Here is a 21333-nt window from a genome sequence, read left to right as displayed (position 1 = left end):
TGGAACCTGTAGTCCAGTAACATGTGCAAAAGCACCATGTTGTCCACACCGGCTATCTCAATGGGCTATCAGGGCCCATTGGATCTCAGGAGTAAGTTTCACCCTAAGGGGATTTGGCATTATCTTGGCAGAAATGACACACAAACAGCACAAAGGAATGTTATGCACGTATGTTTCGGACTACAACTCCCGACAGCAGAAGTAGTGGCCGGAGATTATGAGAGTCAACGACATTTGGTGGATATTATGTTGGAGAAAACTGTTCCCTCTCCAGCCATGCATATAGAGAGATATATCCACTCAGGATACTGTAGCATTTAATGCATCTTATGAAGAACTGAAGCTTGTGCCATAACGATTTGCTATTTAACAGGTTATCACAAAACTCTAAGTTTTCTGGTGTGGTTGTTGCTCAGAGCCCGGGTTCTCTCCCGGAGACCATTTGGACTCATTGCATTGTTCCTATGAGGTTCCGTAACACTCAAATATACAAATGCATCCAACTATTTCCATCTATCTTGTTTTGCGTTGAGCTACCGTGTTTCCCCCCTTTTAAGACACCGTCTTATAACTTTTTTCCCCTCAAAAAAACACAGGGCGGCTTACTTTCAGTGGGATGTCTTATTTTTTAATTACTGGTACGGTTTTTACGGCTCAGGGCACTGGCTCAGGGCGCTGCTGTGCTCTCTTGAGTGCTCAGCACTGCAGCAGCCACCGGTTCCGGGCGGCGGGGCAGCAGGCGTCCTTGGCCAGGCCAGGCGGAGGCCACTGGCTCAGGCGCTCCCCCCGCCGCTGCAGGGTGCTCCAAGCTCCTTGGCTGGGCCAGGCAAGGAAGAAGCAGTGAGCCCAGCGGTGGTGGCAAGCGGTGGTGGCAAGCGGAGCACGGGGATGCAGCCAGCAAGGCGGGAGCGCGATCAGCTGTTAAGCAGAGCTCTTGGCCGCATGGAGCGACTCTGTGAGTGGAGGTGCCTGTGGGGGTTGGTTTCCATGGCGTGGAAGTATGGCTTATTTTGGGGGTATGTCTTATATTTCTCAAATGCTTAAAAACCCTGCCATGGCTTACTTTATGACTATGTATTAAAAAGGGGGAAACAGGGTATTTTCACCTATCAGGGTTTTCCTAATTATTCTTTTCAAAGAAAATCAATGCCGATCAGTAAAAGTGTGTGATTGTAAATCAGCTCCTTTCACTGGTGAGAGGATCAGCCTACTGTGCAGAAGTAGGTGTCTCAACAGCTGCTCCGCCCACCTTTTGCCTCTGACTCCACCCACTATGGGCATGGGTATTAAGATTCCTCACCCCTCCTTCAATCCATTTATATTTCCAGCCTTTGCCATTTCCTCTAGCAGCGTGTCCCCTGAAGCTTAAAAGATCATCGGGTAAAGCAATTTCTTTTCGCTGGTCTTGAACCCTGCTGCCTACCGTAACAAAGTTCAAGGGTCTGAAACAGGAGGTACCCACCTCCCCTTGACTGCCATTATGATGATGATGATGCACACATTTTGCCTAACGCACCACGCAAACACTCCTGTGCACCCTGCACACAGCTCCTCCCAAGGACCTTTCATGTTAATTTACGGGAACAGCCTTCAGATCCAATTTTACTGCAGCCCTGTTAAATGTTGTCTCAGAGCCGAGAGCACAAACAATATTGGGAGGAAAATCCTTGCAGCTGTGCTGACCATTTCAATGTTTAATCCCTAGGGCTATTCTCTGAAATCAGGCTACGGTTCTGCTTGCTGGAGGAAGGAGCTAGCTATCTCTCAATGCAATGCTATTAATTGTTTCGAAGCCTTGCTTTCGACAATGGCCCCCTTTGAAATCGGCAGATCAACAAAGGGCAATTACTTCTCACCTTGAAAGCAACGAGCAACATGCACAGTGCGGCACTGCCAGAGTTGATTAGTGCAAGCCTTCAGATTTAATATTAACCCAACCCCAAAAAACCTCTTCCTAGCATTCACTCAGGGTCCAGGTTGCATACCATAACAGCAGTGAACCAGGCAAGAGAGCAGCAATCCAAGGAAGAGGATTTATTTGACCCAGTATCAAGCACAAACAGTTTAGCATAACTTCTCCAGCTTGGGCTAGAGAATTTGAACATGCAGCTCTGCAATGACAGAAGAGTACTTCCCCAAGTCAAGAGACAAAAGTACCAGCTAATTTGATAACAACTCTGACTTTATTAAAGTGACCCGACACTCCTCCACTAGCAGCAAACATCTCTTTAGGCATTCTGTGTTTCGTTGCTCTACTTTCCCTTTTGTAGAAAAAGTCAAAAGAGTCCCCATTTCATGACACAGATTAAAGGAGGGGAGGAAACATGGTGTGATTTTCAACAGGATATAATCCTAACCAGAAACTAAGTCGTCTGTCACAACACACACTTAATGAAGGAACCAAAAATTAAAATGGCTAATGAAGCAGTGACCAAGACGTTATTTCCACAAAAAGATGATGGATTTTTAAGAGCTAAAAACTAAAAGTTTTACCGTGAATTGGCCAGAAGAATAGTCAAAGGTGGCTCCCAAATAATCCAAAATTCTACTATATTTGGGGCAGGAATTCATCTGGTTCTACATTCTATGGAAGTGGTCAACCAAACACTTTTAGAAAGTGTACATGCAGCTCCTAAAGGCCACCAACATCTTTTTTGCTTGGTATTTCCAAGGCACACAGGTTCTTAAGAAAATGGTTTCATGTGTCTATCAAGACCAATAGTACCAGAACCACCACAGTAAGACTGATTGCCAAAAATCAAACAATCCACAGTTCTCCTCCCTCTCCACTCCCACTTCTCTCACCATGCCAGAGATTCCCTATGCGAATTTTAAACCTCAACACAATCTTGCAATTGCCACTCCCTTCAATTGGATAGAGGGGACTGCTGTTTGGTGATAACACTTTACCCACCCTGCAACAGCCTTGGCGGGTAGCTCCCCCAGAAAAAAAAGGGGGGGTTATTTGCCTGCATGCTGTCTAGGTACCACAGGATGGTTTGAACAGTCAAACCTGATTAGTAGCGAACTTCTGTGCTGACCTACAGGGAAAGCCATTCTTGGCCTTCCTCCCTTATTTATTTATTTTTATAGCGCAAGTATCTCTCTTAATCCAGTCACATTTTCTCCCTTGATCCAGCGCCCAGTGAAACGGCTGGTGGAATTAAAAGGTCAGTGGCTCCAAGCAAAAAGCGACACACAGCCAACCCACCCACCCTTTCATGCTTTTGCAGCAGCCAGCTGTACAGCAGGGTCTTCACCACCCACCCTGTTCCAAAGCTGAGCTGCGAAATTTTGTCCTCCCTGAAGGAATCAAGCTAAGAAGTCCCCGATAGGGCATGCAAAACACACACTGCGTTCTGTAAGTTATGCTGCAGAGTATCCAACAATCTGACTATCTCTGGGATTTAAAATTTCTTGTTATCCAGTGTTAAGTTATGCCCAAGCCTTAGGTCAGTGGCAGGAAACACATGCTTTGCCAATCTGCACTCAGTTCCCAAGAAATTTTGGTCCTGCCACAAACTCTTTAAAAAGATTCGTAAGAATTGCAGCATTCGTTTTTATTGTTATTTTAATCCCAACAAACTAGCAGGCTGTTGTTTCTGGTTCACATGGAAGGGATGGGCTTTAGAACACAGTGACAGGTCTTTAAATTAAAAAATAGAATGGCTTGACAGTTGCATTTGACCATTTGATGCGTTCTTTCTTCAACTCATGATATTGAGAACTGGTCTCTGATCACATGCAAATTAAAGCATTCAGATTAGCTATGATGTACTAGTTTGTGACATAATGGGTGGTATCCAACCAAGAGCTTCCAACTAGCCTTGAACTTTTGGCTGAGCAATGGGATTTTGTACTCCCTCTCCCCCTGTGCAGCCTATGTTTGTTCTGGGTGTCTACCAAACCCCCAGAGCAGATTTGGGGAGGGCACAGAGGGGGTGCAGAGAGAGAAGTCCTGCCATGCAAGCAGAAATCCTTATGGTAATGGGAATTGGATACCGCCCAATTTCTCCCAAGGGTGTACGCATAAGCGCACTCGGTGCCCTCAAAACAGCTTCACGTGAAACGGCATTCGTTTATATCAAAGTCAGTGTGTTGATTCTTTACCTGGTTTCTCCTGCCAATCCGATTGGGAGCAAGAGGTTTTGGTGGGGACTTGGCGTTCTGAGATGGTGCGGTGCCATTTTCAGCGATCTTCCCCAAGCTCATAACAGCTGCCATTATGACGCCGACACGCGGCAAATCTGCGCCTTCAAAACAGTTTGAGAACTGTGGTGGTGCTGCTGCTGTGCAACCGCTTTAAGCCTCCGAATTTATTCTCTGGAAATGTAAACAGAAACAAATTGTGTTGTGAATTTCTGAGATGGAGAATGAGATTGGTCGTGGGAGCAATAAGTAGGGTAAGTATACACCAGGCATCCCCAAACTGTGGCCCTCCAGATGTTTTGGCCTACAACTCCCATGATCCCTAGCTAAGAGGACCAGTGGTCAGGGATGATGGGAACTGTAGTCCAAAACATCTGGAGGGCCGAAGTTTGGGGATGCCTGGTATGCACTATTCACTTTTTGTACACACAAAGCAATTCCAAATCATACAGTACATTACATCTTGAATGGGAATCTGTGGCCCAAGTTGCTGTTGGACTCCAACTCCCATCAGCCCCAGCCAGCATGGCCAAGGGTCAAGAAGCATGGGGTTTCTTGAACAACTAGAGTGCCACAATTACAGACATTATAACCACTGCATAAAGGTAAAGGTAAAGGTAAAGGGACCCCTGACCATTAGGTCCAGTTGTGACCGACTCTGGGGTTGCGTGCTCATCTCGCATTATTGGCCGAGGGAGCCGGCATATAGCTTCCAGGTCATGTGGCCAGCATGACAAAGCCGCTTCTGGCAAACCAGAGCAGCACATGCAAATGCCGTTTACCTTCCCGCTATAGCGGTTCCTATTTATCTACTTGCATTTTGATGTGCTTTCGAACTGCTAGGTTGGCAGGAGCTGGGACTGAGTAACGGGAGCTCACAGGGATTCGAACCGCCGACCTTCTGATCAGCAAGCCCTAGGCTCAGTGGTTTAGCCCACAGCGCCACCTGCCCTTCTACACTAACATGCATGAACCAGGCTTTCAGTTATTCTGGTTAGGAAGACCTATGTGGATTATTCACTTTTAAAGAAGTGGAACTGTAAAAGGCATGTTAAATTGAAACACATGTACAACATAACCCCACGTATATTTACTCCAAAGTGAGTAAATTAGGGTTAGATTATTTAATCACACTTATTCCAAGTAATTCAAGAGTGTTTAGAACTGCAGCACTGATGTATGAAGAAAAACAGGACTTCCATGCATCACCCTTTTTGCTAAAGGAATATCAATTTTTGTCTAGTTATCTGGCATGACCAGCTATCCACAATGACATACTGTTTTAAGCAACAGCGACATAAACCAGTGATTCCAGCAGAGCCAATTACCTTCATTTTCCTTTCTTGACACTGTCTTTCCTTGTGTGCTGCTTTTCGGTATTTGCCTAACAAGCTGAAGATCACCTAAATCCAGAGAGCCTTTCCTCAGCAGCACCTGTTAGCAATGAGTGAAGAGAAGAAGGGAATAGGTTAAGTTATTTTTTCTTTTCAAGGAGGGAAGCTGAGAAGTAGTGTTAAAAAAAAGAGAATTTGGTACATATTCAGTTGCTGAAAACAGAAGCAAAAGCAGCACAAAGGATTAGACAATGGATCTCTTCTTACATAAAACTTTTTCAGCTAGGCAAAACTTTAAAGATGGAGGCTTCATACAGGCTGTCTCGTTCTTGGGGGAGAGTACAGTACAACACTAATTACGAGGAAACAGAGATGCCTCCAAATATTATCAGGTTTTTAAAAAAGCATTAACAATACAGGAACTATAAGCGCTCCTCCACTTCAGACTACTTCAGACCACTTCAGACTACTGAAAATTTAACTGTCTTTTCAAGTCAGCTCCTCACAATCCACCCATAAGCGCTGGATCAGACCCAAGGCCCATCTAGACCAGCATCCTTCACTCAAAGCAGCCAACCAGATGTCTGTTTTTATTGCATTCTGCACACTGCCTTGAGACACGTGTGAAAGGCAATTAACAAATGAATGATAATGTGTTTTTCAGCCGGAACTTGCCGGAACTCAGATCCGGCATCTCTCAGGTGTGTGCCATTGCCATTCTAAGAGAATAAGGGAGGTGTTTGTGGTGAGTTCCAGCACCCCTTTTTCTAGAAAATTTGCAGTTGACAATAATGTAATGCAACACTGAGAATGCTAGTTTTGGTTTCAAGAATTTGTAATGCTTAGAAATCTTTCTGAGGCCTTGGGCCTTCACAACGTGCTCCGTCGCCTACAAGATCCCTGCCTTCACACCTTCAGGGGAATCTTCCGCCACTCAAAACGATGAGAGGCTAACAGTGCTGTTTTCATGGCTGTATTCTCATGAAACTCTTCCCTGAGGAAACTGACCTTTGCCCTCAAGGAGCGAGTTCCCAGGACATTCGTGTACGTCTGATGAAAGCTGCACAGAAAACGGCCAGCTACGCTATGAAAAAAAAATTGGGACCCTCTTAGATCAAGGGTAAAAAGGAGAAGTATTAGCAGAGGTTAAAGTTCGCAGGAATGCTCCACCACTTCCATTTTGATGCTGGCACTCTTAAGGGGTGTGGGGGTGGGAAGGCACTACCAGAACTGTTGGCTGGGAGATCTGTTGCAGACATAAACAGGCTATCAGAAGCTACAGGGCAGCAAAAGAAAACGGCTGGCTTTTGACAAAGGCCAGCCCTGAAGCAATACCACAGTAGTCAGCCAAAAACATCCCGAAAGAGGAGTTTAAAACAAAAGTGATTTTTTTTGGGGGGGGGGGTTGGGGGAGAGAGAAATGAAGTTAAAGTATGTTGCTTCCCATTCAGTCTCAACAGGAAAACATTTGCTAAATCTATTTCCTCCTTTGCCGTTCTTTTTTGAAGTGCTTTTTGACTGTGTGCTGAAAACTCAGACTTTTACAATATTCACTCCCTGTAAATTTGCAGTATGGGGGAGACAGTAAATGGATGTTTACAGCATCCTTTCTTTCCTGAATGATAAGAGGAAAAGACCACCTTTCAGTTTTCCTTTTCCTCTCTCCATCCCCCACCCACCTCAGCCGTTCAGGATGCTACCGGTATAGTGTCTTTGATTTACTTGTCATCAATATGCTTCTGCAGAAAAGGTTTCCCCAAGCCACAGTTTCTCTGGACTGGCCTTTGCATTGATTACTCCTTTCTCTCCAGCCACTGACCTTTCAAGTTTTGGGTTTGCTCTTGTTTCTAAGATGCTGGTGCAAATGGGACCCTGGTGGAGGCGTCAGATCTGTGTCAGCACAATTGGCGGACTACCTAGAAGAAAGAAAAGCAAAAATAAATTAAAGCTCTTTACCAACTGCAGATTTCTATTGTTGTTTCTTCGTTGCATTCACTGGGTGATCATTATCTACCTCACGGGGCTATTGGGAGGAAATCTGCAAAAGCGGGGAAAACGTATTCTCTTCTAACTTCCTTCGGCAAGGAGTAGGATAAAAGTGTTCAAAATGAAATACTTAAAATGGGGACAGTTTGATAAATAAAGGCATGAATTCTGGAGCAAAGAGGACTCTTTCATATTCAAGCATATAGGTCACTTTGAACATCTCCGTAAGGACTAGGAACTGAGGAGGAATTTATTCGATACATGTTTCAAAGTGAGCCAATTCCAAACTTGCTTGTGGACCTGACTGCAACCTCCAGACAGATACTGTGATGTAGTTTTGGTGTGCAAGAAGTACACACAAAAATGTGCATTTGATGTACAAAATGCATACACCTTTGTGAACAGGGTGGAATGCACCTATGGTTGAGCACCCAACTGGAACAGGACTGAATTAGACAGCTCAGTCCACTCCTAATGAGGACTAGAAACTTGTATTTTTAATGAAAGGTGGCATTCTTAGAACACAAGCCTGCAGAATGTACTAAATTGGTGGTTGTCCGGTGCGTGCATCTACTCTGACTCAATGAGTTTCGTATTTGTGAAATAGGTTTGGTGGTAAAGATTCATAGTGTGGAATCTAAATGTCTAGCAGCAAAAGAAGAGCCCTCAGTCTTTGGGACAGACTCTGCCGTATGATGCAAACAAAACTTGATGACCTGAGCCAAAGGAATGAGAAGTCAGTGCCTGGTACTTGGGTATATCCATTTTGTGTCAGCAGACTGCAAGCCTCTAATTCCCCAAAATATTTTTTACTGGCTTTTATAACTTTCACAAATGGCTAAGTTCATTAGCAGCTAAAGGAATCAGCCACTGCATTGCCTTAATTAAGAATATAGAATTTAGAATATAGGCATGGCTGAAGGTCTATGGTTCTCCTAGCTAGAGACAAACTTTTCAGAAAATTCTACGCATTGGAGGAAAGAGAAAATCATTCGTTTCCTTCTAAAAACCTAACAGAACATTTCATTCTCTGCCCCTACAGGTTTTAAAACTAAATTCTAGTTGGCTGAGTCATTTTTATCCTGCCTCAATGCCAAAAGTGCCCTCTTGGTAGCGAACAATAAATGGAATTTTAAAGAGAGAGATTATCTATCGATACCAAATAAACTACATATGCTACTACGAACACTGAGCAGCAGATACATCTTAAGATATTTGCAAATGCCTGTCTGAACATAACGTAAGAGTGAAAAAAGCTTTCCTTGCGCTCATCTGCTTAAAAGAGCACCCTGGCAAATCAGCTACATCCCCACTTTAAAAGTTTGTTAGCAAATATTGGCATGTGAGGTTGCAGTAACAGAGCTGGTTCAATAATGTAACACACTCTTTACACTGCTGCTGGGACATGGAGCAGCTTTCAGGAAACTGCACCACCCAACTTTGTGGCTGGATAGATGAGGAGGGATCCTGAACCACCGTGTTGATTTTGCACCCAGTGCAACACTGCACCAACTAAGAATAAACAGAAGTCACTCCCTGGAACAAACGGCAAATGTTCTCACCCAGTGCACTGTTAGGCTGGAAGCCAAACCTGCCACCTGCAGCTCCAATGCCTAGGGGAGGAGGTGTCAAGACTCACAGAACTGTGAAGTCTGGAAAGGACCCAAGGGCCAATCTAGTCTAACCCCCTTCAATGCACAAAGCATTGACGTCACTTGCCCAATGAAAGAAATGTGCATATGCCTGTGTTCCAAATTATGGACCGCCCACTTGCAGTACACAATACAACAGTACCCACTGAGTCAACCTACATACATCTGATGCATAGCCAACTCTGGGGTACCATGACATGGTGGGATATTTGCATCATGGGAACCCTGGAGAACAGCTTTTATACGTAGATGTCTCAAATTGGGGGAGCAAGAAGTGAGACAAACTGGCCCCCAACTCTCAACAGCAATTCCCAAGTTATCTTGTAAAAAACTGCCTTTGCTCAGTTGTCGAGGATGTTTATTATCCTGCTAACCTAGGCATCCCCAAACTTCGGCCCTCCAGATGTTCTGGACTACAATTCCCATCATCCCTGACCACTGGTCCTGTTAGCTAGGGATCATGGGAGTTGTAGGCCAAAACATCTGGAGGGCCACAGTTGGGGATGCCTGTGCTAACCCAACACTTAGCCTAACCTTACTAGCATAGCAGCATCTCTACAAAATCACAGGGAGAGATCGATTTTAGCTCCAAGACTCAAGATCCTTTCAACTGCATTAAATCAAGGACCTTATCTACGAAAAACCTACCCTAGGCACCATGGAGCTACAGCCCGTCATCTGATTCTATGCACATGATGCGTCGAGAGCTGCATTCCCTCAACATGTTGCCTCACAGCCCTTTTTTGTTCAATCAGCTGTCTGGCTTATCTCGTCTGCTAAGAGAATGCCAGAAAACAAGGGTTTGGTCTGTTGCAGGAGGCTTCAGAGAACATGTCCAGGCAAACTGGAAACCAATATTTTCAAAGAGGTGCTTCAAGCAGCATCTTTGGCTACGCAAGTCAGAACAACATGGGCAATTTCAAATGCGTACCACCACTTCAGGCAACAGCTTGAGAAAATTGGAAGCAAGCGTTCCCCATTAAGCCCCTTACACGAGAAGGGCACATAAGGAGACAGCTTTTCCTGTAGCCACTAGACACTACCCATGAGATGCTACTTTGTTGCAACAGTAAGTAACCAGATACACATATTCCCAGAGTCATCCTTAAAAAAAAACAGGCAGCAGTCACTAACTAAGCATCCTTGTCTCTCCTTTGAAAGCAAGAGTTCCCTAGATTGAACTTGCAAGCCACCACTCTGCATGCGTCCCAAAGGCTGACCGCTTAAAGGAGCGACCTAAAAGTGCCAGCGCATGAATTTCCGGCTTCAATCGTGTGTGCGCGCACACGCGTGTTTGAGCAGCCCTGTCATAGCCATGCCTGCTTCTCCCTGCAAGACTGGCATGCATGGGCTGTGCTATTCTGTAGCTGGGAAACAGGGGCTTGTTGCAACACGCCCTGTAATACTTGAGGTGGTAGCTTTGATTCATGATACCTCTTGCTTTGCATCTTCCCTTCACAAGGTGATTTATCGGATTTGTACCCCACCCTTCCTCCAAAAGGAGCATCTATTCATTACCACCGTAAGAGGAGTGACTTCTGCAAGCCTGCGAGGAGAATCATCAACAGGTCCCTCGCTCTGCCAGTTTCTCTCCCAATAAACGTGATGAATCAAAACAACCAAAGGAGCAGCCCGTACCAAAATCGGGCTTGAAACCAGTATGAAAGGGTCATGGTAATCGGCTTCATTCTAGCATGCCTGAAATATTGCCTATGTTCTCTCAGGCACCTTGCTAGAATAGGGGGTGCTGGCAACTGGGCAGTCCATCTTCCAAGCCTCTGGAGCATGTTCTATATACTGTCAACCTAGCTCAGATATGAGAGACTGGGTACCTACACCACACCTGACTGCCTTCGTTCATTGACAGTGCTACTTCCCAACTTTTAGCTAGTCTTGAAGCTCACCTTCCACTCCTGCCCTTATAAATTCTTCTGTTTAGTAAAAGATTCATTCTCCCATTAAGGGTTTAAAAAAGTAATGCTGCTTAAAACATTTTTTGTTTATTAAAAGGGCTTTCCCTGAAATGTGACCCAACCACTGACACTTTTGATCAAATTTATACTAATGCTTTATTTGCACCCTACAGCATTTTATTGTTTTATATTGGACACCACTCTTGTATTATTTCTTTATTGAGCGGCATACAAGCAAAAATTAAAATGCAGTGTTCCTTGTTTTGGGACCTAATCTCACACTGCGGATACAACAGAATGTTTAATCTGCACTTCCAATCCTCAGGACCACTGCAAGAGTTCCTCATTCATACGACAAGTTCCCGGCCATCTGAACTCATCATCTGTGGTTGCAAAGGTTCCTTGGGATCAATGGTCCCAAGAAAACTCAAAACAGCCAAGAGAGATCTGCAGCTGTTTCAGCCACTCAGCTCCAAAGACTAAACTGCGAAGGCAGCAGGAGACAGGAACTAAAGCCAAAAGCAAGGTGACGGGAAAATGAAGGAAAGATGCAATGCAAGAGGTTCCAGGAATGAAAGCTGATTTACCACAGAAGGCCAACACGCTTAATAAAATTATTTCCCATCCTGCACTCATCCCAGACATACAACTGACAAGCTGCTGTGCAAGTTAGGGTCTGTACAAGCATAAGGATGCTGCACAAAAGATGGTTTCTCAAGACACTCAATTTAAGCACACACCAGGTTTCTGATTTCCATGGAGATGGACAAGTTTAATCAAATGCACACTACGCAAATTCTTTCCCCTTTTACCTCCAACTCCTTACCAATATTTTTTTTAAAAGAGTATTTTTCAGGTGTGTTTCACAAAAAACTAATCTTCCTTATACTTATCCCAGGTCTAAAAACCAGGACATAACATATGCAGCCTCTGTTCTTGAATAATATTCCAGCCTTGATGAACAAAAATAGTAGCCACTGTGCTTTTTGAGGTTTGCAGGTTTGTAGAAGGAAATTTGCTTTCAGAATACACAAGCAAAATGCATCCAGCTTTTTTTAATAAAAAAAAAGTGGAAAGTTTTCAAGGCCACTAAAGTATTGCAAAGAAGTTGGACCAGAGTCTTCATCAACATGTTGGTTAGATAACAGAGAAGAAACAATTCCGCTAACTGGGCCACTCTATATTTAAAATGTGGAACACAAGCTTTCAAGTTTCAAAAACCTTTCTTTTCTTTTCTTTTTTCTTTTTTTCTTTCTTTCTTTCTCTCGCTTTAATTAGTCTTTATTAAATATTTTCATGTGTTGCAAACAAGTACATATAGCATCTCCATTTTTTATTCATAAAGTCATTTTCATAGTTCGTTTATGTTCTGCATGAGACACTATCATCATGAAAAAGAGGGAAGAGACAGAGGGAAACATTCATTAATTCTATTGCGTAGCGCTTGTGTAGGGTATTGTTGCTTCATCATCACATGGGGAGGTCCTTTATTCGTACATTTATTTATTTTATTATTGCATTCAGTTGGTTGAAGTGTGGTTTGCTTGTGTGTGTGTGTGTGTGTGTGTGTGTGTGTGTGTTGTTGTTGTTGTTGGGTTAGATTAGGCATATTCTTTCAGAAGAAAGTTTATAGTCTTTTCTTTCTTTACCACCTCTTCCATGTCTGCAAGAAACAGCAGTGAGGTTTAGCTTCCCCTACAAGGCCTCCATCTCCATCTCAAAGATGCATCTTTAAAATGCAGAGTTAAGCTATCAATTAAAAACCTATTCATCCCAGACGGAAAGTGGGCTATCTCTACATGACAGGGAAATACTGCAGCGGTAGGAAGCAGAACCACATAAGTCACAGTGCAACGCTCATTGCTACAGCTGGTCCTTATTTATTTTTTTAAGTCAAACCAAACCTTTGGGCGGGCAATCTGGGACTGCAGCAGGCAGCGTAATTAAGAGGCTTGCTGCAAATTACCGTTTTCAGATACCAGTTTGCACACTGGAGACGCTTGCCCCCCCCCATCAATTGGTCATGCAGATGCCTAGGCATGCAACACAATGATGAACAGGCCAGGAGCAATCAGGCCTGGCTGTTCCTATTAAGGCATGGTGGAAACCAGAGAAGCCGTAATGCCGCGACGAAGGAAAAGCTGCAATTCAATGATGTCAGAACTCTCTGTGGGCATTTGCTCTCTGCACCTGTTATAGCTGGGAGGGGAGGCAGGGAATCTCCCCTCGCAGCCCCCGGCTTACAGGCCTGGCAGGCACAACCAGAGCATGCCACAGCTCTTGAAAACTTTGGGAACAATACATTTACTCTGTTCATCTTCACGGCAACACATGTGCTTTCCTCCGCGCTTTGAAAAGGAAACGGTTGAAAGCTAATCTGGCCAGTGCACATTTATGCAGCAGTTTCTCTTCTAACTCTGGGGTGTGGGTGTATAAATGTGTTTTTTTCTTGCTGACTGCCCATGTTCAGTTTGTTTGTTCCATCAGCAAGGTGGAAAGGGGGGTAGATGGGGGGGGCAGAAGAGAATTTAATCAGCATAGTTCATGCACAGGAAGCAGTGGAAAGATGCTCACCACCCTGCCTCTCCCCACCAGGTTGCCCTGGTTATGACCTTCAACCATCTCAGAGACTTCCCCATCCTTTCGGCAACCAATCCTTCTACCATTTCCCCACTGGAAACGCTTCCAGTGATAGCACTTTAAGTAGAAACTGCTGCTGCTAACACCACCTCACTTGGAAGCTATCAGCGAGCAGCAGAATTTCCCCAAATCTTGGCATTCTCAGGTTCATGAGCAATATGGAAAACGCCTCTCCCGCCTCCCGGCTGCAAAAAGAAACAGGAATCCAGTAACCCATGGCTAGCCACACAGCTACAGTACTCGTGTGTAACAATGAGGCACAAAGCTCTGCCATGAAATAAAAGTTCGCGGTTCCACCTAGAAGCTACTCGTATTTCCAGGGAGCACCTGATCTCGTCCTTTGAAAACCACTGGTTTCTAGTGATTTCATTTTGGGATTGCAATATTATTTGCACCTTATTTTGCATGTGAAAAGTTCTAATCTACTTCTGGTGTGCCCTACTTTTCTCTCTCTCTCTCTGCAACGAAAAGAGGTGGAGGAAGAAACCCATTGGTTCATCCTGAAAACTGCATCCCATAATATGCACCTCCTATGTTGGGTCATAGCTCAGAGGGCACTAGGGAATGGGATGCAAGGAACAAATTCTCCTCCTAAGGAAGACCATCTTACATTTTACACCTGAACTATTTTTTGGCTCAACAACTTTCAGAATGTCCTGGTTTTTACTTTTTGGAATATGGCACATGTTGTAATTTAGTGAGTGGGGCGGAGCACCACTGCCTTGTATCTGGCATAAAGGATGCTCAAAATCTCATTGTATTTGATGCTAACTGAAAACCCAACTAATATTTGTTTTATATAATGCAAAAACCAACAACACTCTCCTCTGCACATAGAAGCTTTCTTAATGGTGGCAATGTCGACTGCATCCTTGGTGCCTCTTGTTGTGTGTGTTTTGGTTTTTTTCCAAAATAAAAGCCAGCAACGGAAAAAAAATTAACAAAGATCAAGACTGAGGAAGGATGAAACTATTTTTTAAAATCAAATAAAATCAAAAATCACATTCCACAGCATGGATTTTGATCAATTGTAATACAGCCCCTACGAACTTAGTTTTAAAGCGGCGTTTGCAGTCCTGGCTGCTGCTCTCTTCCAGGATGCAGGCCCCGCTGACAGAATTAAGTCCAGGCAGACTCAAGAAGCCGGGAGACAGCTGCCACATAGTCATTTATTACAGAGTGCCACTCCTCTGGAGTCGAGAGAGAAACAGACCCTCTTATTTTCAGCTGTGTTATCAGCAGGGGTTTCTTTGCTCAGAGGGCTTTAGTGACTAGGCCTCTCCTGAACAAATATCTCCTTGGCTGTCTCTTCCACACACACAAACCCCACCCCGCAGCTTATCTTTCTCATCCTCTTGTCCTCTGCTTCCAGTCAAACACAGGAACTCTCCCTTCTAGGTTCACAACAATCCAGGGCTGGCGTTTCTATATTGTAGAAGCCTCCATCTTTTCAGCCATGAGTCTCGGGGAAACTCCACTGAAACGCCGTTAATCCTAGCGGAAACATGTGCAGGGTGTCCCGTCCCCCCCGTTTTGCTTTTTCTTCTCGTTTTTGACTGCTCAAAAGTATTTGCCAAGTTGCCTTCCATTTCAATAATCAAAAGGCATTGACCTGTGCTTGTCACACCTGAAGCCTATGCATGAGAGCCAGTATGGCGTTATGGTTAATAATGTTGAGATAGGACCTGAGAGGGCAGGGTTCGAATCCCCACTTAGCCAAGCAGCTCACTGGGTGACCTTGGGCCAGTCACCATCTCTAAACCCAGGCATCCCCAAACTGCGGCCCTCCAGGTGTTTTGGCCTACAACTCCCATGATCCCTAGCTAGCAGGACCAATGGTCGGGGAAGATGGGAATTGTAGTCCCAAAACATCTGGAGGGCCGAAATTTGGGGGTGCCTGTCTTAACCTAACCCATGGTTTCCCAAACTTGGGCATCCAGCTGTTCTTGGACTACAACTCCCACCATCCCTAGCTAGCAGGACCAGTGGTCAAGGATGATGGGAATCATAGTTTTTATATATATATAAAAAAGTGGGAGACCCACGTTTGGCCTAACCTACCTCACAAGGTTGTTGCGTGGATGAAATTGGGGGTGGGGGGAACAATGCACACCATGTTGAGATCCTTGTAAGATGCAGGTGGTATTAGAAATGAAATGAATGCTACTCTAAGGGAAAGTCCTGCCTGTGTTCAAAAGGGCTCACTTTCAGAACAGCAGCCTTGTGCTCCCTTACCTGGCATAACCCTCATTAATTTATTGGGATTTATTTCTGAGTAGAGATGAATAAGATTGGGCTCCTTGATCCCAGACCTTGCGCTGCTCCTCCACAAGGGGCTGACGGGAGTCTCCCAGTTACATGGTCCCTTCATGCATACCCTCCAAAACTGTCCAGCTTTATTCCACAGCTTGTTACAGTTCCTGTTATAGTTGCATTGCACCCTCTGAAGCTCAGTGCAACTGGCAGGGGATGAACCCCATCCCTCCTGTTTAAACGAGGGATTTTTATCTTTTTTTTTCAGAACTGCTTTTCAATAGCCACTCACCTGGGACAATTATCCAGCTTTTTATTATTTATTAAATCTGAAGATCACGCTTCACACAACACAAAAACACAGGAACATTCCAGAAGTCATGATTGTTTTGTTGTCTCCCCACCACCACCACCACCACCCTTCCTTTCACGTCACCAATGGCTAAACACAAAAGGTCTGCGAGAGTGAGCAGGCTAGTAAAAAGGTTTGTGGGCCGGTCACTTTTGCTGACTTCTTCGCCAGGCTGGCTTTAACAACGTGCTAAAACAAAGGAGGTGAGAGAGATGGAGAAGTCATTCCCAAATAAGGGACTCGGTACAACATGTGGGAAAGTGGTTAAGTGAATCTTAATGTCGGCAACCAGATGGCAGAACACACCTATCGAGAATTAAGCCAAAGCTGACACAGGCTCACTTCATGGGATCAATGTCTAAATTGTGAAACAGGGAGCAGCAGCGAGGGAGCCCCACTCCCTGTCAACAAGCTATGGCAGAGGCAGAAAAAGGTTCTGGTCTCACATCTGGTATGGATTTCCAAGTTTCTGTTTTGCCTACTGGGAATTGGGACAGAGGAAGAACTACTTTCTCGAGGCAATTCGATGTGTAGAGAGAAGAACATAGGCAGTTGCTTGACCACTGGTCTTGCTAGCTAGGGATGATGGGAGTTGTAGTCCAAGAACAGCTGGAGACCCAAGTCTCCAGGGATCTAACTCAATATTGTCTACACTGACTGGAAGCAGGGTTTCAGGTGAGGAACATTCCCAACCCTACCCAGAGACTGAACAGGGGACCTTCTGCATCCCAATAAGATGCTCCACCACTACAGCCTTTCCCAAGAAGGGGAAGACATGCAAACTCAGTGGGGCTTCATTGCACCACAGTATTTCCGCATTCTCAGCGGCTAGCATCAGATTATCAAAAAACTATTTTTGAGGAGTGTTTGTGCAGGGCTGAAGAAATTTCTCAAGCTCCTGTTCTTCAGAATTATTTTTTATATATATCCCGCTTTTCCTCCACAGAGCTCAAGGAGGTGTGCATAGTTCTTCTCATTTTATCCACACAACAACAACCCTGTAAAGGTAGATTAAGCTGAAAGTGAGCAAACTGGAAAACACAGCAAGCTTCATGGCCAAGTGGGAATTTGAACCCGGGTACTGCATTGCAGAGGGTTGAACTAGATGGCCTTTGAGAAGAAGAAGAAGAGTTTGGATTTGATATCCCGCTTTATCACTAACCTAAGGAGTCTCAAAGCAGCTCCAACTCCACAATTCTATGGTTCTAGGTCCTAGTTTGACGTTCTATCAAATTCTTAGGCATCTAAACAGCAGAGCACCTAAGATTCTTCTACAAACTATACTAAATTCCAAATGGGCTCAAAATAAAGAGCAGTGAGCTTGTTTTTTGACATCTCCATCATAGTAACTCTTAACACTCATGCATGTTGGCTTATAATATAACATGACACATTATATATTATATATATGCACAGACTTTTAATGCAGATGCCTTAGCAGAATACTGATGCCCCTAATTTCAGAAACAGAATATCTACAGTGTCGCCTCCTTTTCAGAAATCTTGATCTGGCCAGCCTTATTGGTTAGCTGCCTTTCCGAAGTAACAAAAGGGCTTTAAAATAGCAGTAAAATGGCTCAAGGGAGCGTGGCTCGATTCTGGGGATTATTGCGTTTTGGAGGATGTCAAGAACGTGCATCCTGGCTGTATTTCATACCCTCATGCACCCAGGGGAGCGATTAGTTCATGGATAAGGCCATTCCCTGGAGTGCCTAATTGCTTAACTGGCTTACCAAAACAAAACGGCTGTGCCAGTCTGAATCACACCAGATTACAGGAGACGCCTCTTCCCTTTTCTTCCTTTACAATCTCACCCATTGACTAAAACACACAAAGCACTTGGGAGACCTATGGTTTTTTGAGAATGTACTCGCTGCTTAATTGGTAACAAATGCTCTGGAGTTTCTCGCCCCTTCCCTTTGGGTGAAGCGTCAGCAACTATGGATGCGAAGAGAAAAACCAGGGGGGGGGGGGAGGATGCAATAAATATAGATCAGATGACTTTCAAATAGTAGCTCCATTCAGTTATTGCAAACTGCTGTAATTATTACAGAGCCTATAATCAACAGGGAGCTCTAAGGCAGAACGTTTAAAGGAGAGGGTGTTGTCTGGATTCGGTTGCGAGTGGTGGTGGGGCTAAAACCTAGCGCTATCTGGTGCTGTTTGAAGAAAAAGATTCTATCGATAAGCTAGGAAAAGGGAGGGGGGAAGGAAAAACATTGCTGTGTGTGTAATTTCTGTGCAAACAGCCTAATCTGCCACATTAAAAAGGGGCAGCAAAACAGAACCTCACTGTTCCAGGCACCAGAACCCTTTAAAAAGTCAAGCATCCGTTCGGCTTATGCCTAGCTTCTTCTGTCTTGAATTTGTAAGAAGTACCCACAACAGGGCAGCCCCTGTTCTGTGCCTTTGGTTCAGCTTGCCATCTGCCAGCACAAGGGAGTCCGTCCCCCCTACACACAGCTGCAAATGTCTGTGTGTTTTTCAATCTTTCGCTGACCACGCAACGGCAAGCTGGATTTCCTGCTGCCTTCCTAAAAGGGGTTGGTTCAACTTAAGTAAATACTTCTTGCATTGAGACCTTTGGAGTCTTGCCCAAGCAATGTTACTGCACAGGTCTCTTTACGTTCCACAACGCATTATGCTCTGCCTCGCTGAGAAGGGCCTGATGCGGTTAGATATTGGACAGTCTTCCATTTATTTTCTCTTTTTTTGAAGACCTAGCCTCTTTCCACACGCCACAGTTTATTGCAAAGCTGGGAGGGCTTCTGACTCCTGAATCTGCACTGACTTTAATTCTCAAAATCAGCACATTCAAATTAGCAGGTTGAGCTACTGCCAAGAAGAAAACAGGCATGTGCCCATATATTGTTACTAAACAGATGTGTACAGTTAGCATTAGTTCATTACTTTACATCACAAGCACAATCCGAACGGCTGCAGAATTCAAGTCTTACAAGTTAATTCAAGCTCCCCGCGTTTGTAATTCTTCCAAGACAACAAAAATGCTGAAAGAATTCCAGGCAGATCTCTCAGCCAGGTCACAAAATATGAGAAACCAGCAACTCGCCAGAAATAGCCTTGGGACTGGGGTTCAAATCCTAACTTAGCAGGCAAATCATTCTCATCTCAGCCACAACTGGTTTTCTGTAAAATAGTGACTTAGGGTGTAACAATATTACAAAAGCAGCAAAGGTGCTAAAGCTGGATGGATTTTGAATGGTTATTTATTTATTTATAGAAGAAAAAAGCATGCCTTTACAATAGGCAAACCTCTCCGCCAAATTATCTGGCTAAGTCTTTTATTCCTAATAGGATGTTTGGATAACCTGTGGTCCTAAAATGCCAAAACATGAAAAAAAAAATGTAAACACTGGCTCAGTTTCATTTCTGTAGCTATGAGGGGAAAAACATGTTCTTATTTAATAGTTAAGAACTCAGAAATACAGACGGGAGCCTTGGGATGCTAGTGGTCAAGTCTGATCATCAAATGGTTCCTTCCACACAGCAATAGTTCTTCCATAAACAGAATTTGTTCCAATGCAAGTCAGCTGCTCCGCACTTAGCAGCACTGCCTGCTAAGGACCAGGATAATCACAGGCTCAGTTTATCATCTGGGAAACATGCATCTAGCTCTCTATGGAAACTGACACCAACTTGCCTACTGGGCTCCCTTAAAGGAAATGTGTTGCAAGCCAGCTCCTGCATCAGAAGAAAGCTCATGTTCTGCAAATTCCATGAATCATCCTTCTCAGCACTGATAGGGAGTCTTTTTTCAAAAGCTTTGCCCTTGAGAGAAAAGGGGGAACAAGAAATTGCAACCCTTTTAACAGGCTTCAACTGATGCTAATAAAAAAGAAAGATGTGTGTCTCAGAACAGATAAGTTCATCTCTCGTGAATTTTGCAAAGTGCTTCCTTCCATCCTCCTTTCCTAAAGTTTGCTTTGTTTCTTTCTGAATGTAATCTCTGCCACCCACCCCCCACAGCCTCAAGACCAAAGGTTTTACCATTCCTTTTGAAACACTGCATTTCGCTAGCTACTCTCGCACCACTTGCCTGGAACAGAAACACAGCACCAAGGTCAGTGCGGACGTGGGGGGCTTGAAACTTCAGCCCACAGGAAGCAGAAGCTAAGAAGCCTCACCAAGCCATGTAAGGACCAAGGTTCACTTTCAGCAACCCCCACTGATCAATTTCTGCAGAGAGACCTATTCAGAAAGCTTCGCACAAATGCCATTCAGAACCACGATGGAAGAAAGTGTCCCTTGCAAGAGAAAAATATATGAAATCACCATCAGCCAACTATAGGCAAACCAAGAGCATCATCTAAGTTTCTGCCACTGAAACTCTCAATTGCAGAATTTTATAGTGAAAACAGAATTTAACCGCTTGGGCACTAGAAATCAGTAAACAATTAACGCTGGGCTATGGGAAATTATGGGAAATTTCTAAGTGTCCTGCAATTCAAAATTCATTCATTCTTGTTTTCTTAACCACTACTGTCCTAGACTGCGCAGTCCACTTAGGTCCCAATATTCCTTATTTATTGGGCTCCTGAAAGTAAATCATTCCAGTTTCTCTGAAAACTTTTGAGGAAAAACTACAGCGCTAGTTCTGGATTCCCTTATGGCTAACAAGTGTGAAATTAACTCGCAACTCCCATCTTATCTCACCACTTTCTCAATAAGGATTGTTGCAGTGTCTCCCCGCCATCACAGATCAAAAAAAGAAAAGGAAAGAAAAGTTTGGGTAAATCCATGCCATACATTAAGAGCACACGACTTCCTCCAAAATCCTGGGAAATGTAGTTTTTTCAGGGTGCTGGGAACGGCGTCTTTTGTGAGGGGGACAGTACAATTCCCAGGATTCTTTGGGAAAATTTGTGCGCTTTAAATGTGCATCAGATGTGTGTTAAATGTATAGTGCGGATCTGCCCAATGTTAATACAATGACACCAACCAGACATCTGCCTACCAACAAACAAAACCAACTACAGTACAGGGCTGTAACTGCATGGCTGAATTTTTTAAAATGATTATTCCCATTTTGAGCT

General features: G+C 44.2%; 1 protein-coding gene across 11 annotated transcripts in view; it reads right to left on the bottom strand.

Annotated features, from left to right (window-relative positions):
- RREB1 (ras responsive element binding protein 1) overlaps nt 1–21333 on the bottom strand; it is a 119416-nt gene that overhangs the window by 45840 nt on the left and 52243 nt on the right. For 9 of the 11 annotated variants that reach the window (XM_060277988.1, XM_060277985.1, XM_035125508.2 and 6 more), the window contains exons 3-6: nt 7303–7399; nt 6492–6567; nt 5478–5583; nt 4111–4323 (exon numbers count right to left, since the gene is read on the bottom strand). In XM_060277988.1, the coding sequence (XP_060133971.1) occupies nt 4111–4224 (114 nt within the window). In that variant the 5' untranslated portion in view covers nt 4225–4323; nt 5478–5583; nt 6492–6567; nt 7303–7399. The remainder of the gene's footprint in view (nt 1–4110; nt 4324–5477; nt 5584–6491; nt 6568–7302; nt 7400–21333) is intronic. The other 2 variants (XM_035125509.2, XM_035125500.2) reach the window with 2 other exon arrangements.

The sequence above is a fragment of the Zootoca vivipara genome, chromosome 8, assembly GCF_963506605.1.
Source record: "Zootoca vivipara chromosome 8, rZooViv1.1, whole genome shotgun sequence".
Lineage (NCBI taxonomy): Eukaryota > Metazoa > Chordata > Lepidosauria > Squamata > Lacertidae > Zootoca > Zootoca vivipara.
The sequence above is the reverse complement of the archived record's forward strand: the minus strand, read 5'-3'. Positions and strand labels throughout refer to the sequence as shown.